The sequence below is a fragment of the Nomascus leucogenys genome, chromosome 21 (genome assembly GCF_006542625.1).
Source record: "Nomascus leucogenys isolate Asia chromosome 21, Asia_NLE_v1, whole genome shotgun sequence".
Taxonomy (NCBI): Eukaryota; Metazoa; Chordata; class Mammalia; order Primates; family Hylobatidae; genus Nomascus; species Nomascus leucogenys.
The window spans coordinates 51,252,283-51,270,888 of NC_044401.1; the positions used below are offsets into that span (position 1 = coordinate 51,252,283).

The window sequence follows — 18,606 nt, forward strand, 5'->3', positions numbered from 1 at the left end:
GACCTGCTGGGAAATGTAGTTTCCGGCCGAGGTGGGCCTGGCCGCGGTTGCGAGGGCGCCGAGGCAGGCGCGCGGCGGGCAGGCCTGAGAGGGGGCGGGTCCGCGCGGGCTTCGGAGGGGCCCGCCCTGCCAGAGGAGAGGGAGGTCACGGCGTAAAGGTGCAGCTGCCGCCACCGCCGCTTCTGCAAGGTCTCAGGGACGGGCTGCAGCCATGTCTTATTGCCGGCAGGAAGGTAGGGAGGGCGGGCTGCCATGGAGACCGGCCTACGAGGGCCTGCGGGAGACACTCGAGCCCCGGCGCCCCGCGACCACGCCGGGCGCGGGCCACCGGAGGCGCGGCCCAGGTGCCCACCCTGGAACACTCGGAGGCGGGCCGGCTGGGGGTCGCTACGCCTGTTTTGCGGATGAGAAAACCGAAGCTCTGGGGGGAAGGGGGCTGGTCCAAGGTCACAGTGAAGCCCGAACCCTGACCTCAGAGGGGCCTGTGCGTAGAAGTCGTAAACTAGGTCCGGTTGGGGCACGGGAAGTGCCGAGCACGTTGCGTGTGCCTCGAAACTGGGAATGTATGGTGGTTAATTATTACTACCGCTCCTGCCATACCCCACGTGTTTCCGTTTTGCACGCGCCTTTAAAAGGCGCGTCCCGAAAAGTTGCCACTCGGGGTAGCGTGTGCTGTGCTGGAGTGCTAGGAGTTCCGCTAACGGGAATGTTCTTGAGCCCCCTGCTACCTATCAGGAACTGTTCAAGAAAGCTTGCCTGGCTTGTCTCATAGATCTCGCTGCGATCTTTGTAAGTCAGGCTCTGTTGTTGGTCACATTTTACTGAAGAGTAGTTAGACACAGGTGACTTGGCTAAAGCCACTCAGCCAGCAAATCGTGGAGCTGGGGTTTGAGCCTGGGCATTGTGACCCCAGAACAGCCTTATCCAATCTAGTGCCCAGCGGATTGCAGGGAAAACCCTGCCTACCTCCCACCCCAAAGTTGAGCTCCGACCACCTATTGCTTCCTTGATGTTACTCTACCCAAGAGCTCAGAAGTACCCGAGCCACAGGTCGGAGGGCCTCCCCACACACTGCCACAAACTGGCCCCTTGGCCCTGAGCTCCCACCTAATCCCTCCAGGCCCTGGTATCCAGTGTTGTAAAATGAGATGTTGGGTTTCATTGATAGAGCAAATATTCATGAAGCACCTTCTCTGCGCCAGAGAAGGGGGATGGATGGTTATAAAACTACAGAGAGAGTTGGAAGTCCCCCAGAAATTCTTTGGTGAATACTCCAGCTCCGTCAGTTAATTCAAGCAATCTGAAGCCCAGAGAAGGAGGTGGCCTACCTGTAGTTACACATCCAGTTAGGAGAATAGCTCAGCCTAAAATGCTGAGCCTTTTCCCTGGTAGCCCTGTCTGCTTCTAGAACCTCTCCTCCTCTGGGTCGTAAAGCCATAAGACTCACTCTTTAATAAGTACTATTATATTTCCGCTGATTACTACTTAATGTGTGCCATAAGCAAAAGTCTTCTGCCCTCACCACTCTTGTTTTTAATTTCGAGTCTTTCTCTAATTTACTTCATTTAGCAAATAATTTTTGAGCCTTTGGGTATAATGAGGCTGTACTGATAAACAAGACCCTCCTTCTCTTTGAGGGTTTACAGGAGGCAGTTTTCCCTGAAAAGCGGAGGCTAGGTCCATCTGCCTCCAAAACATGGAGCTCTATCTTTTTCTGGTTCAAAGATCTGTCAGTTTGGAGATGAGTGAGAATTGAAAGCACTCACAGGCCTTCTTAGTATTTATCTTATCCATACCATTGTCCTCTTAAGAAGTCCCTGACTTTTTTTTCCCCCCCCACTGATCCTTTATGCTTCCCATAGGATTTTTAAAAAATGATCCCAAACTTCTTACTGTATCAGAGCTTATGTGATCTGGCCCTGTCTGCCTTTCCAGCCTGGTCTCTTCCCACCCTTTTGCTGCCCAGCCTCTAGCCTCTTGGCTGTTCCCTTGATTTGGTATATCCTGCCTTCAGCTCTTCCATGGCTGACTCCTCATCCTTTAAAATTTAGCTCCAATATCACCTCCTGACCCTTTGTGTCTTTCACATCCTGAAGTCTCTGAAATGACCTTTTTTATTTTTTGCCATCTTACTTCCTGCCTGTCTTCTCTCACTAAGCTGAGAACATCAGATGGGCTGTGGAATCCCCAGCATCTAGCACAGGGCCTGGTGTACAGTGGGTGCCCAAATGTTTATTGAATCATGTGTTTACCTGCCCTCTGTCCTGAGTGAATCACTTGCCTGTGCAAGTTTATCTCAGGGGTCCACCTGCTACCTAGCCTTCAGGTTAAACTCCTTGGTTTGGCACGCAAGGGCTCTCAGCCTCGCTCCCCGGCCTTGGGCTAGCCACACTTCTCCCATGTCAGCACCATAGTGTTTCTTTCTTAGTTTCCTCTTCCTAATGCAGAGCCTGCCCACTCCTGTTTAGTCAACATTTATAGAGCACATGTGATGTGCCAGCCATTGGGCATATAGTGGTGAGCAAGGTGACACATTCTCTGTCCTCCTGGCATGGTGGAAGAGATTGCCATTAAAACATCACCAGACGAATGCATGATTACAGCCTGTCGTAAGTGACGTGAAGGGAAAGCCCAGCATGCTATGATCATTTAGTGAAAGGCTGTATGGGGTCTGAGGAGGCTTCCTGAGGCTTCAGACATCCTTTTAAATGCCACTTTCTTAAGAAAACCTTTTGCAATCCTCAACATGTGTGAGCAAACACTACTTAAAACCCTCCTTTTGCCCTCCAGGCTTTGCCCAGGATGGTTCCTTCTGGAATGTCTATTCCCCTCCTTCCCTTCCTGAAGCTCTTTGTCAGGGACAAAGGTAGGATCCCTCCCCTTCCATCTTCTCCACTGGATGCCTGTGTCGTATTCATCTGTGACCACCAGGTACTACCACAGAGCTGGAGCTAAGGAAGGTTTGTTGAGCTAAACTTCTAACACTTGCATTCTTCTTACACTGTGTCTGAAAGCTATTTGGGTATTCTTCACAGACACTTGATTCTGAAAGTTGTATCTTTCAAAGGGGTTAGATTCTAAACATGAATGTCCTTAGCAGTCAGACTTATCAAACTCTTAGAAACCCCTTACCTCACTCAAAATACACCACAGGCACCACTCCCTCTGACTTTAGATGTCTTTCTTGGGTTGAGCTTCAGAAAGTAGTGGTTGGAATTGTATCATAGGTGTATTGAATCAACTTAGCCAAAAACAAAAGAAGGTAAGTCCTTAGTGCGGGTCGCCATTCTCAAACATGACTCTGGGGAGTCAGCATCCATGGGAGACAAGAAACTGCTTCCTCTGCAGGACACAGGGGCATTCCTTCTGGGGTGGATGCGCTGAGAGATTCTGGCATGTAAAGATCCTGCCCTTTCATGGGGGAAATCAAACTACTCATCCAAGGGATTTTTTTAGTCTCACTGACTTAATGGTGATAACCATTCTGTCTTCCTGCTTTCTGCTGGGACTAGGTGACAGAGCAGGAGTAGCATCATCTCGGACAAACACTGGCACTTTAAGTTCCAGCTCCCTTTCTAGCCTTATGCATTTCAAGGAAGTCACTTCTCTTCTAACTACAAGCAGCCAGAAAGAGCAGACAGTAAAACACAGATAAAACAGCTGGGACACAGAGGGAGGTGAGGGGAAAGTCTCTTGGGTGACTGCCAAACTTCACCCTCATACAATGGGCCACAGTAAAACAGTGGGCCTTAATAAGCACATTCCTTTCCCTTCAGGTGCACTAAGATAGGGAAGCTAAAAGCAGACTTGGGGGATATGCCTGCAGCTGCAGAAAGATGTATGGAAACAGACACACAACTCTGCCTCCCAGATAAACACAACAAAGAGATACAGAAGCAGTCCAAGCCTCTGATAAACTCTCCCACCCTGAATCCTTAAAAACTCTTAGTCTGTAAGAGAGTGTGGCTCTGACCTAACTCGGCCAGCAGCCCCTCTCAGGTTTGTTTAAAATAAACCTGTCCCTGTTGACTGAAAAGCCACCCTTCGTGTTTCTCTCCTCTTTAATTCTTACGCTGCAGTCTTCATGCCCTAATCCAGAGTTGCTTCTCCATTTTTTCCCACAAATATTGAACACCCACTTTGTCCTTGGCACTGTTCTGGGCTCTCAGGATACTGCAATGAACAGAATAGACAGAAATCGCTGCCTGAGGAGCTGACATTCCCGTGGGGGCATCAGGTGGTAAACACACATAGTATGTTGGGTGAGGAAAAGCACTTTGGAGAAAGATAAAGCAGGATAAGGGAGATGGGCAGTGGTCAGGGACGGTGGCATCTGAGCAGGAGGTGAAAGCAGGGAGAAATCGCTGTGAGGGTACCTGAGGGAAGGGAAGGTGCTCCTGGAGGACAGAACACCCTGTGCAAAGGCCAGAGGTAGGCATGTGCTCAGCATGTTCAAGTAAAAGCAGAGGCCAGCGTGGCTGGAGTGGAGGGAGTGATGGTGGGAGATGGGGTCGAAGAGGTGCAGCTCTTTCTGGATGTATTTGAAGATGGAGCCATTCTAATTTGCTGATGGAGATGTGAGAGATGGATTGGGGTGGCTCTACCGAGAGTAAAACTAAACAGCTGGGGGTGGAAGTTGTCTTGGTATCTGACTGCTCATTCAGTTCTGTTCTCAGCCCCACCCTGAAGTCCTGCTGGCAGAGTAACCCCTCGGGCCTCCAGTTCCCCATTCTGACCAAGGTTCTGGGGTGGGGACTGAGTTGATTCTGGGTGACCTCCTCCTTGTGCACTTTGAGTTCAGCTTTCTTCACTGGTTAAGTCAGAGAGCACTCGACCATCAGCTCTCCCATTTCCAAAACATTATTGACATCTCTGAGCCTGTGATTGTCTCTTTTCTTGGCCATGCTATCCTTGATACCCTTTAAAAATTACTGTCGAGTGGGATTCCAGCTGACAGCAGAAACTCATTTCACCTCCCCAACCACGTGAGGTAGGTAGGTGGAGCTGGTGATAAGGCCTGGTTTCTGAGGCCCAGATGGTACCTGAGCTCACACAGTGGGAAGTGCTTAAGCCCAGATTTGAACTCCAGTTCTCAGACTGTCTGTGATATTGAAGCCACTGTGTGCCAAAGGGTTTCAGGTAGTTTTCCACCTCCTTCAGAACATGCATATTCAGCTGCTTTTAAATCTTATCTTAGAAATAAAAATACAAGCACTTTTAAATTTTATTTCTCTGGAGAAATTGCTGAGAAATGTCAAGAGAACTACTGGTCTAGCTGATTGTCCCACTATTTGGCATCTTATGACTAGTCTGACCAGTTCTTTCTTTCACAGTTAGGTCTGTTAGGAATAGGTAAGCCTTGTCCTTGCATCAGTCCTTGAATTGACTTTTAAACATTCCAGAAAGCAAAGGCCCTCCAGGACAGGCATGCAATGGACAGTTTGCAGGGGACACACTCGGGATCTTTCAGACCAGAGTTCCTGTTCCTGTTATGCCTTCATTTACTGCATGTCTTTTGGTCTGTTTCTCAGATCCTGTGGTCTCTGTAAAACGGAGATAAAGTAATACCCACCAGTGAACTCACAGATGTAATAAAACACATTGCATGGGACAAAAATGTGTAAAAGATACAGCTGTTACTGTTCTACCTTCGGTTCATTGTGAACTGTGCTGCAAGGGAAAATGTCCAGGAAGGCACGTGTGAGGACTTGGCCCAGTGGGAGGGAGCTGGAATTCTCAGTGGGATTGTGCTAGGCTGGTGTTTCCTAACCTGGCTGTGTATCACAGTCACCTGTGAAGCCTGTGAGCTACATGGACGTGGCAGAGAGCTCGATTCAGCTTTTCTTGGGTGAGGCCTGGTCTCTCTATGTATGGCAAACCCCAGGAGGGCCTCATACTTTACCACGTTTGGACCCTTTGCTTTCTGTGCCTGTGACTGGGCCTCACTATTGGGCCGCGCTGAGCTGCCATCTCGGTAAACAAAACTGCCAGAGCTGAGTTGCGAAATTTGCATCAGCTCATTCTGCTTAGCGTTCAACATTTTTACAGATTGCGTTTGAGTATTTTGGAAACTGGCCAGAATTACCAAGGTTGCTAGATACTTTAACAAGCCCTGGCTGCCTGGTCCAAAAGCTTTCCCAAGTCAGCCACAGGGGAAAAACAGTCTTCTGTTGGATGACATGCAAGGTGTTGAGGCGGAGACCAGCTCTGGGAGCAGAAGCCTCCAGTGGGTTGGGGGTCCTGGCCCTGTGTGTGTGTGCTGAGGGTTTTTTGTTGTTACTCTGTCCTAGTGTAAGAGACCCTGTGCAGTGTGGGCATGGCGTAAGGCACCGAAGTGCCCTCCCTCTGTCCCCTGAACTGTCCTCCTCACTGGAGATGTTGCTCGGTTTTTGTTGTCACCGCCCCCTGCCTTCCAGAAGCCTCTTCCTTAATTACTTCAGCCCAAGCATGGGCCCAAACCTTTTTCCTTGTTTCTCCTCAGCATACCTGTGACTGAACTTGTCTAAATATAAACAAAAAGTATAAAGTAATCAGAGATGCCTGCAGCTTTCACAGAGCTACGTTTCTGCAGGTTAGGCCTCTGCGCCCACAGTAGCCACTCACTCAGAGCCATGCACTGTGGCTGTCTGCCAGGCACTTTTGGCCATACCTGAAGAAGTCTTCTTAAATGCTTGGCACCTCCTATCCCCTTCCAGATGAGGGTCCCAGTACCGCAGCTCTAGGATCAGAATGCATGGTCAGTTGGTCTGTAGAATTTGTCATTCACCTTCACCAGGAAAGTACAAGAAAGATCTTGTTTGTTTACTTGGCAAACATTTCACTTGATTCTAAGCTTTTTGGGGCAGAGGTTGGGTCGGAATGTATTGTATTTATTCATTGCCCAAGGTGCACAAGCTCTCAGGCAGTGCCCAGTCATGCTAAGTGCTCAGTGTCAGCTGTCATTATTCTTGTGCAAATGTTGGTGCGGGGCAGTATGGGTGTGTAGAAAGGATCTCCAACAGTGTAGACTTCAGAGAATCCTGTCCTGTGTGGCCCAGCAAGTTACTACTCAGAGCCTCAGGCTCACCACCATTAAAAGGGGATGCTGCTACCTCCCTCTCAGGGTGGCGATAGGATGGAGAAATGAGCTCACATGGAGGACCAAGAGATGGACTGGCTCTGTCTGTTCTCCGGGGACAGCTGGAGAAACTGATGACCCACCATGCACCATGGGTTACTGAGGACAAGGTGCTCCTTGCCCACAGTGGGAATATCTGACACATACCTGTGGTTTGGTTAGCTGATGGCCAAAGTTTTTAGGAAGGTGAGGTAAAGTGTTGACAGCTACAAGGTGTAGCAGAGAGGGCTATAAGGACCTGCCTTCTGCTTAACTCAGCCTTGGTTTTCTGCTGTACTCGATGGGGGCTGAGGGTGATAATACTTCATAGGGGGTCACTGTAAGGCAGTTAATGCACCCACCCTGGTTTGGCCAGGACTGATATGCTTTTCTGTGCTCACCCAGCCTCCAATGAGGAGAAGCTCCTAATATAAAATGCATTTGACTCTCACTGGTCTGTTTTCCCGGAGCCCTCAGACATTCTGGCAGCCAGGCCCCAGGGGAGGGCTCTGGTTGTGAACAAGGTGCTCTGTACTTTAGGCCTGCTGGCTTTCCCATGCTGGTCCTCACAGGACCACAATCCTGACCCTAACCACTGTTGGGTTTGTCCTAAAAAAATAAACTGCAGATGGTCACAGTTAAAAAGATCTGAGAAGTGCTCCTCCCACTGCACCCCTCCAGTTATTATACTTGTTGGGAAATGGTCCCCAGGCCTCTTGGACTGTGGGGAGTGGAATGGCTGCAGTGTTCCTCACCTTCATGACCCTTCCTTCTTCCGGCCAAGGTTAGGAGCCCAGAGGCCTAGTGGGGGTGCTGGCTGTGGGCACTCTCAGACCACCTGTGTCCTCAGCCTTTCAGAGGCAGGGGCCTGTGGCCACAACAGCTGTGTGGGCTGCAGTGATCTGTAGGCTGAGGACCCACATCACTGCACACTCAATTTGCCAATGTGCTCAGTCTTCCTCCAATTTTTTATGTGTTCTGAACCCTGTGGGTAAACCCCTAGGACACTCTTTTTCTTCAGTGCTTTTTTTTCTGCCCTGCCCCTTATCCATCCCCTTTTGTTTCCTACCCCTAGCATATGAGAGCAGTTTGATGCTCACCTCACATAGGGATGGTATATGGGACAGTCTTCAAACTTGGTTTGTAGTTCAAACTTGGGTGGCGGCTGCTTTGGGTTTAAAGCTGATTCACTGCTCTTGAATGAAACATTTTTTCCTCTGTTCTCCAAACACTAGGGAAGGATCGAATCATATTTGTGACCAAAGAAGATCATGAAACTCCAAGCAGTGCAGAATTGGTGGCTGATGACCCCAATGATCCATACGAGGAGCATGGTAAGTGGCATGTGGCCTCCCAGGGACCCACATCAGGGCACTGGGGGGAAGCTCAGTGTTCTTAATTCCTTTCCCATGTTTTCCTAGCCAAGGCCGAGTTTTCAGGTATCTATTCTCAGCCATAGACTGTCTCTGAGGGCAGTGGTTTATATTCCTCAGAGGTTTGAGGGACTGTGCTTTCCAGCCTTGTTCTGATGTACTTCCCTGGCACAACAGTTAAGTTTTGGGAGAAGGTGTTAGTAGATTCCAGCAGTTATAGGTAGGTTAAGGTGACAGGGCTTTTGCTCAGACAAGTTGCCAGACTGAATTCTGCCACATCTACCAACTTTATTAGCAAGTAGACAGTCATGCACCTTGTTCTGTAAGGTTGGTGAAGTCCCTGCTGTCTCTAACTGCTCCAGCAAGCACCTCACGTGAAAAGGTCACTTGCGACAGACAGCTTTCCAGCAGCGGGATTCAACTAACCTAGTCAGAGCTGTTGCACACTCCTTGGTTAATGGCTGAATATAACAGTGGCCGCTTAGGCCTAGGACATTGTTCCAAAGGATTTGGGCTGCTAAACTCACTAGATACTTACTACTGTAGCCTGTGTGAGGTGGATGTGTGTGTGCAGTGTCCATGAACAACCTACGTATTGTACAGTACTCAGTTCACCAAATCAAAAACCACTTCTGATGTCCATGATGACAACTAACCTTCTAGTGCTAATTGGTAATTGAAGAGCTTGAAGAAGCCGCCTCAAGAATATGGGCTCCTGACTGGAATTTCTCAAATGCTAACTGATGTGTATATTCCTTCTGTAGGACCCTTCACTTGTTGCCCTGACTGCTCCTAGGGGTTAAAGCGTAAAATACATATCCAGTACCCAGTGGGAGCAGTGGGAAATGCAGACATTACACAAAGTGTTAGCATTCTGAGAAAGACAGCTGCAGGGGTAATCTTGATCAGGGCTTACATGTCAATTCTAGTACCTTGCTTATCTTTAGATCCATATTAAGCACACTTCATTAATTGATCAAGACTGTGGAGGCCTGCAGGACAAATCGGGCCTTGTTTTGTTTGCCTCACAGTGTTATTAAAAACAGAATGTATCTGCCTTTAGACTGGGCTGCCCCCTCCAGATCCCACCATTCTTTACTGTCCCTGTTGTTTTTTTACCTGCTTCTGTCACTTGCAATATATCTGCTTGGATTGTAGGTATCCTGTATGATGCATTTGGCTTTACAGCCCCTTAGAGTGAATACTTTGTACAAAGAAGCCTATAAAACACAAAGAACTCTGGGACCCAAGTTTCAAGCTCTTAAACTGCAAAATTACTAAGTGGACCAAGTAAGCCACCATTTTATGCCATCTACCTGCCTTCCAGCACCCAGCTCGGCAGCTGAGATGGTGCTTGGAATAGCTAAGAGTACCAAGAAAAAAAGGTGGCAGAATTAATTTTCCTAGAATCAAAACATCAAGAGGGCCTTAAAGATCATCTGATCCAATGAGAAAACTGGGGGCCCAGGCAGAGGGCGGAGACTGACTGAGCCAGAGACTGGAACTTCAGGCCTTAGACTGCATGTTTGACAACACACTGCATCTGAGCTTTATGTAACATGCCAAAGGTACCCTCTCTGTGGATTTATAGTGTCCCTGAAATGCAAATTGGCACCATGTGCTTTGTGAGGAGGTATCTCATTCCAGCTCACCTGCCCCTAAGAAATAATGAAACAAGGACTCCTGGAGACCTAGGTTATAATTTTTTTGTTCTTTTTAATCAACCACCTGGTCAGTTTGCACTGGGTTGTAATTTTTAAATGTCAGTATTACCTCTTTTGGAAACTGGTTGTGCAGGTTTGTGAGCAGATTTGAAGCTCCAGGAAGCAGCATTTGCAAATGTTTTTCCAGCACTGAGGTCCCTGTCAAGAAGTGGTGAGATGTAGGGGAAGGGGCATGGACTCTGGGAATCCTGTCAGCCCAGTCTGCAGTCCTCACTTGGACCATGAACCCCAGAGACTGCATGAGTAAACTGGGGTTAGTAGCACCCACTGCAGAAGGTTGTCAGAAGGCTTATGTGAGTTACCAAGCATAGCTTAATGCAGGAGAACTTGATCTGCAACTGCTGATGGTCCTGGGGGTCTGCTGCCTGCTAAGGGGACAGCACTAGTTGGCATCGTCCTTGCTATCCCCATTTTATAAGTAAGGAACAGGAATAGCTACAGCAGATCCATTGATCAGTGGAGCTTCCCAAGCTGGAATTGAGAGGCAGGCGGGGTTTCGCCTAGGACTTTGCACGTTAGTGCAGAGTATCAGGCTTGGGTACTGCCCTGGAGTGAAGAATCGTGTAATGTCATAGGACCTTTTAGAGGCTCTCTTAGAAAGTACTTTCAGTCTCTTAATAAGAATCATGTAAGAAACTTCTATATGAATCATATGTCTGTCACAAAGCTGAAAATGAAGCCATCATTTTGAGAGCATTTTGGAAAACCAAGAAATACTATTTAGATGTGAATAAAGTTCAGTGATAAGGTATAAAAGTCAAAAGAAAGAGGCCTATTAATATAGTGAAAATGAAAACCCATCTATAACCTTGCTTCCTCCCCAACACAAATGTGCAGTTTAACAGGTTTGGTTGATTTTTACAAGAATGTACTATCACTAATGGTATGCCACCAGCTTCTCATTGTGCAGCATGTCTTGGACATCTTTCCTCGTCAATACATAAGGAGCAACCTCCTCCTTTTCACCATTCCCCAGGCTATGCTGAGCTTCTGAGAGCAGCTTCAGGGCAAGAGGGGCTCAGGGGGCAGGGAGTATGGGGGTAGGGTGGTCCTGATCATCTATATGGGGAGGGGGTTTAGAAAGAGGAGATCAATACCTCAGTTCCTTAAAGTGTTTGGGCTTTCAAAAAGCTCTTCACTAACCATCCAAGTGATCTCTTCTTCTTTGGATTAAATGGGTCCCGGTATTTAATTCTTGGAGCACAGCCTCAGAGCACTGGGAGGTGGCTTAGAATAAATTAGTGTCACACATGGAGAAATATGTCATTGGTGGCTTCTCTCCCAGGTGGGCCAAGGAATGCTGGAATATGTGCTAGGCTTTAAACCTAATCCAAATCAAGGTGTGGGTCCATAGGCAACAATAGTTCCTGTTCTGCACCGCCTGAGTAGCCTGTGAGGACTGGACTAGTTTTGTATTTTCTGAAACTTTAGAGAACATCTCTCCATCTTCCTGTTCTAGGATTGATACTGCCAAATGGAAACATTAACTGGAACTGCCCATGCCTTGGGGGAATGGCCAGTGGCCCCTGTGGAGAACAGTTCAAGTCAGCCTTTTCCTGCTTCCACTACAGCACGGAGGAGATCAAGGGGTCAGACTGTGTAGACCAGTTCCGGGCCATGCAGGAATGCATGCAGAAATACCCAGACCTCTATCCCCAAGAGGATGAGGATGAGGAAGAGGAAAGAGAGAAGAAGCCAGCAGAACAAGCAGAGGAAACAGCTCCCACTGAGGCCACTGCAACCAAAGAAGAGGAGGGGTCAAGTTAATGAAGGCCACGAGGCACTGGGCTCCAGTCCTTTTGGAGTGAACCTTTTACAAAAGGCCTTGTCGTCACCTTCCAAGAAAGTGTCTTTCCCTCTGTTGTCCTGTGCACTGTAATATACAAAATAACTTATTTTGATGATCACGGGTCTTGACCTCTTGACATATACACTGACAAAAAATGGGAGTTATATGTATGTGTGTCCTACCTAAACCTGTGGCCACCACTTTTGAATTCTCAGATTGCCCTGAATTTTGCCACTTTTAAATAACGTGCTGAATAAGCTCAGCAACTAAAAACCATTAACCCAAGAACGTTTCTTGTGAGTGAGCTGATTTATTCTGATTCATTATATTCCTTTTGGTAGATTTTATACCCCTTGGAGAAATAATACAAGTAATAGAAACAAAAACATCTCTTAAAAATGCTGGGGTGGGGCCATATCTACTAGCAGAGGTCAGATGGTCAGATACAATTTCTGCAAACCGATCTTGACCTTGAGTATGTGAAGGGGTACCATACTTCATTCCTGATACATTTTGGTTTCCATGTTGGTATTGAGCTCCTAATTTTCTGTGTTTGGACAATGAAGATTTGGACCCTCCCATTCATAATCCCTTTCTAAGTGAAGGGAGAGTCTGGCTTGGCTGTTCCTTGTTATTCCGTAAGCCCTGGTTTAGGGCCCATGTTCACACTGGCTTTCAGTCTAGTCAGGTGCAAAGTTCTTGAGAGGTGGGGACCTAATTATTACCAGAGTAGCAGCAAGAGAGGAAATGTTGTGAATTAAGTATTCAATTAAAAGGAAACATGATTTATACCTGATTTTGAATGTGTCCTTTGTTTTCACTAGTTAAAAATGTTTTCTGTATAAAGTATAGATTATGAACAAATCAATTGCAATTCCTCTTGAAAGATAACTGGTAAACCAATTTGAGTCTGTTAAAATTTTCTCTGTTGGGTTCAAAGGAAGCTCACTTTTTTGTATGTGAGCAGATGCCTTCACACAGACATTGCAGTTAGTCTATGAGGTGGGGAAGGCTCTTCCTGTTTGAAAATAGATTAACTTGCCTAAGGTAACTGCTAGACAGTTTTCAGGCTGTGGCATAGTAATGCCTCATTTGTCTCAAATGTGTTAAGTTATTTATGTAAAAAATTACCTTAAAACTTAGTAGCTTGAAACAAGGAATCTGGGCATAGCTTACCTGGGTTCTCTGGCTCAAGTGTCTCATGAGGCTATGATACTTGTAGTCATCTCAAGGTGTGACAGGCCTTTCAAGGTCGCTCAAAGTGGTTTCTGGGAGGGTTCAGTGGATTGAATCTTGTGGGTTGTGGATTGAGGGCCTCAGTGCCTTACTGGCTGTTGGCCAGACACCTCCTTCAGTTCCTTGCCACATGGCCTTTGCCTTAAAGGGTCAGCTCACAACATGGGAGGTGGCTTCCATCAGAGCAAGCGAGAGAGCAAGATGGATGCCAGAGCCTTTTCATCACCTAATCTCAAAACTGACATTCCATAACTCTACCATAGTCTATTTGTTAGAAGTGAGACACAGCCCACACTCAAGGAGAGGGACACGAGAACATGAGTAACAGGAAACTGCCTGCCACACTGGAGAATGAGGCACCACCACGTTAAAGCTTGAAAGCTTGAAGGCATGGTTAAAATGCAAGGATTTGTGGTTCAGAGGTATATGGAGGTAGAGAACTGCTTTCTATATCCAGAGGTTTTTTTGTTTTTTTTTTTGAGACGGAGTCTTGCTGTCGCCCAGGCTGGAGTGCAATGGCGCCATCTTGGCTCACTGCAGGCTCCGCCTGACCGGGGTTCACGCCGTTCTCCTGCCTCAGCCTCCCGAGTAGCTGGGACTACAGGCGCCCGCCACCTCGCCCGGCTAATTTTTTGTATTTTTAGTAGAGACGGTTTCACCGTGTTAGCCAGGATGGTCTCGATCTCACCTCGTGATCCACCCGCCTCGGCCTCCCAAAGTGCTGGGATTACAGGCGTGAGCCACCGCGCCGGGCCCCAGAGCTTTTTTAAACCTTGCTTGATTAGGAGCTAAGAACCTGGAGCTGGCCAAGTATGGAAGGTGCGACAGACCCTAATGACTTCTTTTAACAGAGTTTTGCACATTTAAAAACCATATTTCTCTCGTTAAAATTTTGGTCACAAGGTGTTACTGTTTTGTGACCATGTCATGTACCCCATTTATTTGATGCATTCATGGAATCTACAGTTCCAAGCCCTAGGGACATAGAGTGATTCATTCATGGTACTGCCCATAAAGCTACAATCTAGCCAGGAAGTCAACATTTACTAGAAAGCAGAAAGGAATGGATGAGTGTTACATAATGGTGCTGGATTTTCAGGGCTAGGTTCTTCCGGCCATGGTAACTTACAGCAGAGATTCTGAAACTGCCCAACTCGACTTGGGTTAGGCAAAAGGTTCCATCCTTTTCCACTTTTCAGTGGAAAAACAAATTGGTGATAAGGAATTGGCACCGTATAAGCAATTGGAAGTGGGTGGAGATTATGCTTTACTACAAGAGGTTTGGATAATTCATATTTAAGTTGCTGTGTATCTTTAAATGTAAGAACACCAACAGATCAAAGAGTTAATGATTCAGATAAATGCAGGTTGATAATTTTTAAAGAACAGCAATAATTGAAACAGGGCTGCTCAAAATAACACTGACTTGAAAATGCAATTACCAACACAGTGTTTTATGTCTGTTTTGTTTTGTTTTGTTTAAGAGTTTCACTCTGTTGGAGTGCAGTGGCATAATCATGGCTCACTGCAGGCTCAACCTCCTGGGCTCAAGTGATCCTCCTGCCTTAGCCTACCAAAGCGCTGGAATACTCAGCCTGTTTTGTATTTTTGTGATATAGGCAAGTGCAGCATATCAGCCAAGCTTCTTAATAGAACACTACACTCTAGTCCTTAGTTCTAGGACTGTACAGATTTTAACTTACGTATTTATTTTAGAAACAGGGTCTCGCTCTGTTGCCTAGGCTGGAGTGCAGTGGCACAATCATAGCTCACTGCAGCCCTGGACTCCTGGGCTCAAACGATTCTCCCATCTCAGCCTCCCAAGTAGCTGGGACTATAGGCGTGCTCCACCATGACTGGCTAAGTTTTTTTTTTTGTAGAGATGGGGTCTCACTATGTTGCCCAGGCTAGTCTCAAACTTCTGGCCTCAAGCAATTCTCCTGCCTCAGCCTCCCAAAACACTGGGATTACAGGTGTAAGCCATCATGCCCAGCAGAGACTCATTTTCACATAACGGTTGCTTTCTTGTAGTTTTGAGACATTATGAGTTACTAAAATATTTTGAAGTTAAAATCTGAAGTCTGGTATAAAATGGCATAGTAATTGCACATGAACAGGCTGGCTACAGCTAAAAGCAGCTCTTAGATTTTCATAGTGGAGCCAGAAAAGCAGAAATTTCATTCCTTGCCTTTGTCATGAAATAACTAGCCCAAGGTTATATTGTTAATGGATAAGATTATTGTGAGGGATAACTCAAACGAGAAATGATGTTGCTGTCTTTGAGAACCGGGGATTTTGGTGTGGGAGAAATGAATAAAGATGTAAAATTGATAAAGTGTAGTAAAATCCCTTAGTTCACAGTTGGAGTTTGGATTATCAGTGTAAACTCGATGTATTTTTTTTAAATAAGACTTTTTAGTTTTTCCATGGAAAATGCCTAGAAATAAGTCCAAACCCAATAGTAATGCATTTCATTACCACCCAGATTGTGGTCTCCAGCATTTTTATTAAATGGTCCCAAGACTTCTTCAAGTCTGAGACACATGTACACGATGAGCTTGGAACTTCTTATACTAGGAAGTGTGGATGCTATGCTATCAAACCTATGAGGGTCGTGTCAAAAAACTCAGGAAAGATTGAACAGACTACCATTTGCCAAACACAGGACAGTCTGATCATCAGTAAGGATAATAATTGCGATATACTGAAATACATTAAATATATTTAAATCCGTGAGCTCCTAGTGCTGCAGAGATAACTCAGGTCACGTTGGATAGTGCTGGGAAACATAGTGAAATGGTGACAACCAAGACTGCCCCGACTACTTGGGATGCATGGACACCCTTTCAAAAGACATATCAACCTATCGCGATGTATGTGCTATATTTGGACCTGATTCAAACAAACTGTAATGAATATATATATATATCTCTATCTCAGGAAAATGCGAACATTGAACACTTAATATATCAAATACTGTTAAATTTTCAGTTATGGTAATGCCACTGTGATTATGTTTAAAAAGGAAAATCACTACATTCGATAGAAATACATTGACTTTTGTTAATGAAGTTATATTACTAATGGGATTTGTTTCAACATAAGATGGAGAAGTCGTAGGTATAGAAAAAAGAAGATTGGCTGTAAGTTTATGACTTTTGAAGCAGGGTAATGAATGCAAAGCTAATATTATACTATCCTTTCTGTTTTTGTGTGTATTTCAAGTTTTTCTATAATAAAAAGTTTAAAACTTGGAAAAAGATACCATAAACAGGGTAAAAAACAGTTGCAAACCCAGAGAAGGTATTTGTAGCACATATGATTGGCAAAAGATAAATATACAGAATATCTAATGGACTCCTAATAATAAAACTACAGATAACCCAATAGGAAAATGGGCAAAAGACATGAACAGACTATTCACAGAAAATGAAACAAGAATGTTTAACATTCATTTGGAAATATATTTATCCTCATCATTCATCAAGGAAATACAAAATAGAAAATAAAACAAGTTACAATTTCAAACTTACCAAATTGGGGAAAATGAAAAATGTTGATCACAGTGTTGGCTAAGAAGAAAACTCTTACACATTGCTGGTATGGGAGGTAAATTTATAAAACTATTTGGAAAACAATTTAGCATAAATGAATGTAAATAAACACAGGCATAATTTAGGAACAAGCAAATTCTGTGGTATGGACCATAGAGAAAATATGGCACATATGACCAGGAAATATCTTTTTTTAAAAAAAAGTCCCCAAAACATTTATTCACCAAACTTCCTAACTCAATTTTAAGCAAAATATAACAATGAATTAATAATCTGTGCAAGTGCTGACAGGCATGCAGACTGGTGTGACCTCTATGGAAGAGATTTTGAGAATATCTGACAACAACTACAGATGCGCATTTACCTTTCGAGTAGGTAAGCCCACTGCTCGGAATTTACCCTGAATCCACATCTCCACAAATAAAAAACAAGATATGCACAAGGTTATTCACTGCAGCATTAGATGTAATAATACAAGACTGCAAACATCCTAAATGCCTATCTACAGGAGACTGGTTGAATAACCGCAGTACATTACACAACTGAGTACTATGTAGCCATAAACAAGAATAAACATCTCCATGAACTAATATAAACCAACTTACAGGCAATGTTAAGTGAAAAAGTAGATATGGTATGTCCACTCAAAAGGCCTACAAGTTACAGCACTCAGTAAAATTAAGTATGCCTATAGTCCAGATCTTGGTTTCCAAAAACCAATCTCTCATTAAAAGGGCTCCTTGGAAAAATGGCTGATTCCAGGTCAAAGGCAGGGGAAATGCAAGATGAGCCTGGAACATCTTTTTGTGCCAGAAAGTAAGAAAATGCTCAAAGATGAATCGGGGCATGTCAGAAGGACGCAGCTATATCTGTTAATAGTATAGCACCTAGAATACATAAAGAACTCTTACAACCCAATGATAAAAAGCCAAGTAGGCTGGGCGTGGTGGTTCACGTCTGTAATCCCAACACTTTGGGAGGCCGAGGCAGGAAGACACTTGGGAGCCTGGGAGGCCAAGGCTACAATAAGCCATGACCATGCCACTGCACTCCAGCCTGGACAACAAAGTGAGACCCTGTTTCAAAAACAAACACAAAAAACACAGAAGGCAAATAACCTAATTTAAAAATGAGCAAAGAATTTGAATAGACATTTCTCCAAAGATATATAAATGGTCAGTAAGCACATCATAAGTATAGGCTCCTTAACATCATTACTCACTCAGATACCTACCACCTTCACACTCACGATGATGGCTGTAATGTGAAGAAACTCAACAAAACAAAAAGCCAGGCTGTGTGTGGTCCTCACACCTATAACTCCAGCACTTCAGGAGGCCAAGGCAGGAGAACTATTTGAGGCCAGGAGTTTAAGACTAGCCTCGGCAACTCCTGTCTCCAAAAAGTAAAATAAAAACTAAATAATGGCTTTACAATGTTATTCTTTCCAGAATTTCTGATAATTTCAAGTGAGAGAGGTAAACATTTTTAGTTACATGATCAGATACCCCATACGGTTCACAGACAATTTAATGTATCTCCAGTCGGATGATTTACCGTAAAGAAAGCCACCAAAAATTGTAAGCAGTCTGGATTCGTGTTTATTGAAACCAGTAATTAGAGACATCTTTTTTTCCCCAGTTAAGGTTCCACATAACTGCATACTGCACCTGCATAGAGCCACATCCCTGGACTAAGGCTGTGGGAGATAATCTGCAGTCATAATTTTAAGTTAGAAGCACCCATAAATGTAGTATATAGACGACAGTGAACTTTCACTTACAGCATCAACATTGTTAAGGTCATGATGTACAGAGCAGTCACTTTCAAATTC

General features: G+C 45.2%; 1 protein-coding gene across 2 annotated transcripts; it reads left to right on the top strand.

The window, feature by feature from the left end:
- Window positions 1-17: 17 nt before the first annotated feature.
- On the top strand, window positions 18-12,778 carry CHCHD4 (coiled-coil-helix-coiled-coil-helix domain containing 4). Of its 2 annotated transcripts, none has more exons than XM_030801990.1 (3): window positions 18-233; window positions 8,332-8,430; window positions 11,653-12,778. In XM_030801990.1, the coding sequence occupies exons 1-3, from the start codon at window positions 212-214 to the stop codon at window positions 11,958-11,960; spliced, it is 429 nt and encodes a 142-aa protein (XP_030657850.1). In that variant the 5' UTR covers window positions 18-211; the 3' UTR covers window positions 11,961-12,778. The 2 variants fall into 2 exon arrangements, with proteins under 2 accessions (XP_030657850.1, XP_030657849.1); XM_030801989.1 differs by lacking the exon at window positions 18-233 and adding an exon at window positions 2,563-2,960.
- Window positions 12,779-18,606: the final 5,828 nt, after the last annotated feature.

What these genes read in the sequence shown, in the direction of transcription:
- CHCHD4 (XM_030801989.1), top strand. Translation starts at nt 2,900, where the DNA reads ATGCCTGTGTCGTATTCATCTGTGACCACCAGGTACTACCACAGAGCT. An exon ending in CAGAGCTGGAGCTAAGGAAG is followed by an intron (nt 2,961 to 8,331) that starts GTTTGTTGAGCT and finishes TCCAAACACTAG; the next exon opens with GGAAGGATCGAATCATATTT. An exon ending in TGATCCATACGAGGAGCATG is followed by an intron (nt 8,431 to 11,652) that starts GTAAGTGGCATG and finishes TTCCTGTTCTAG; the next exon opens with GATTGATACTGCCAAATGGA.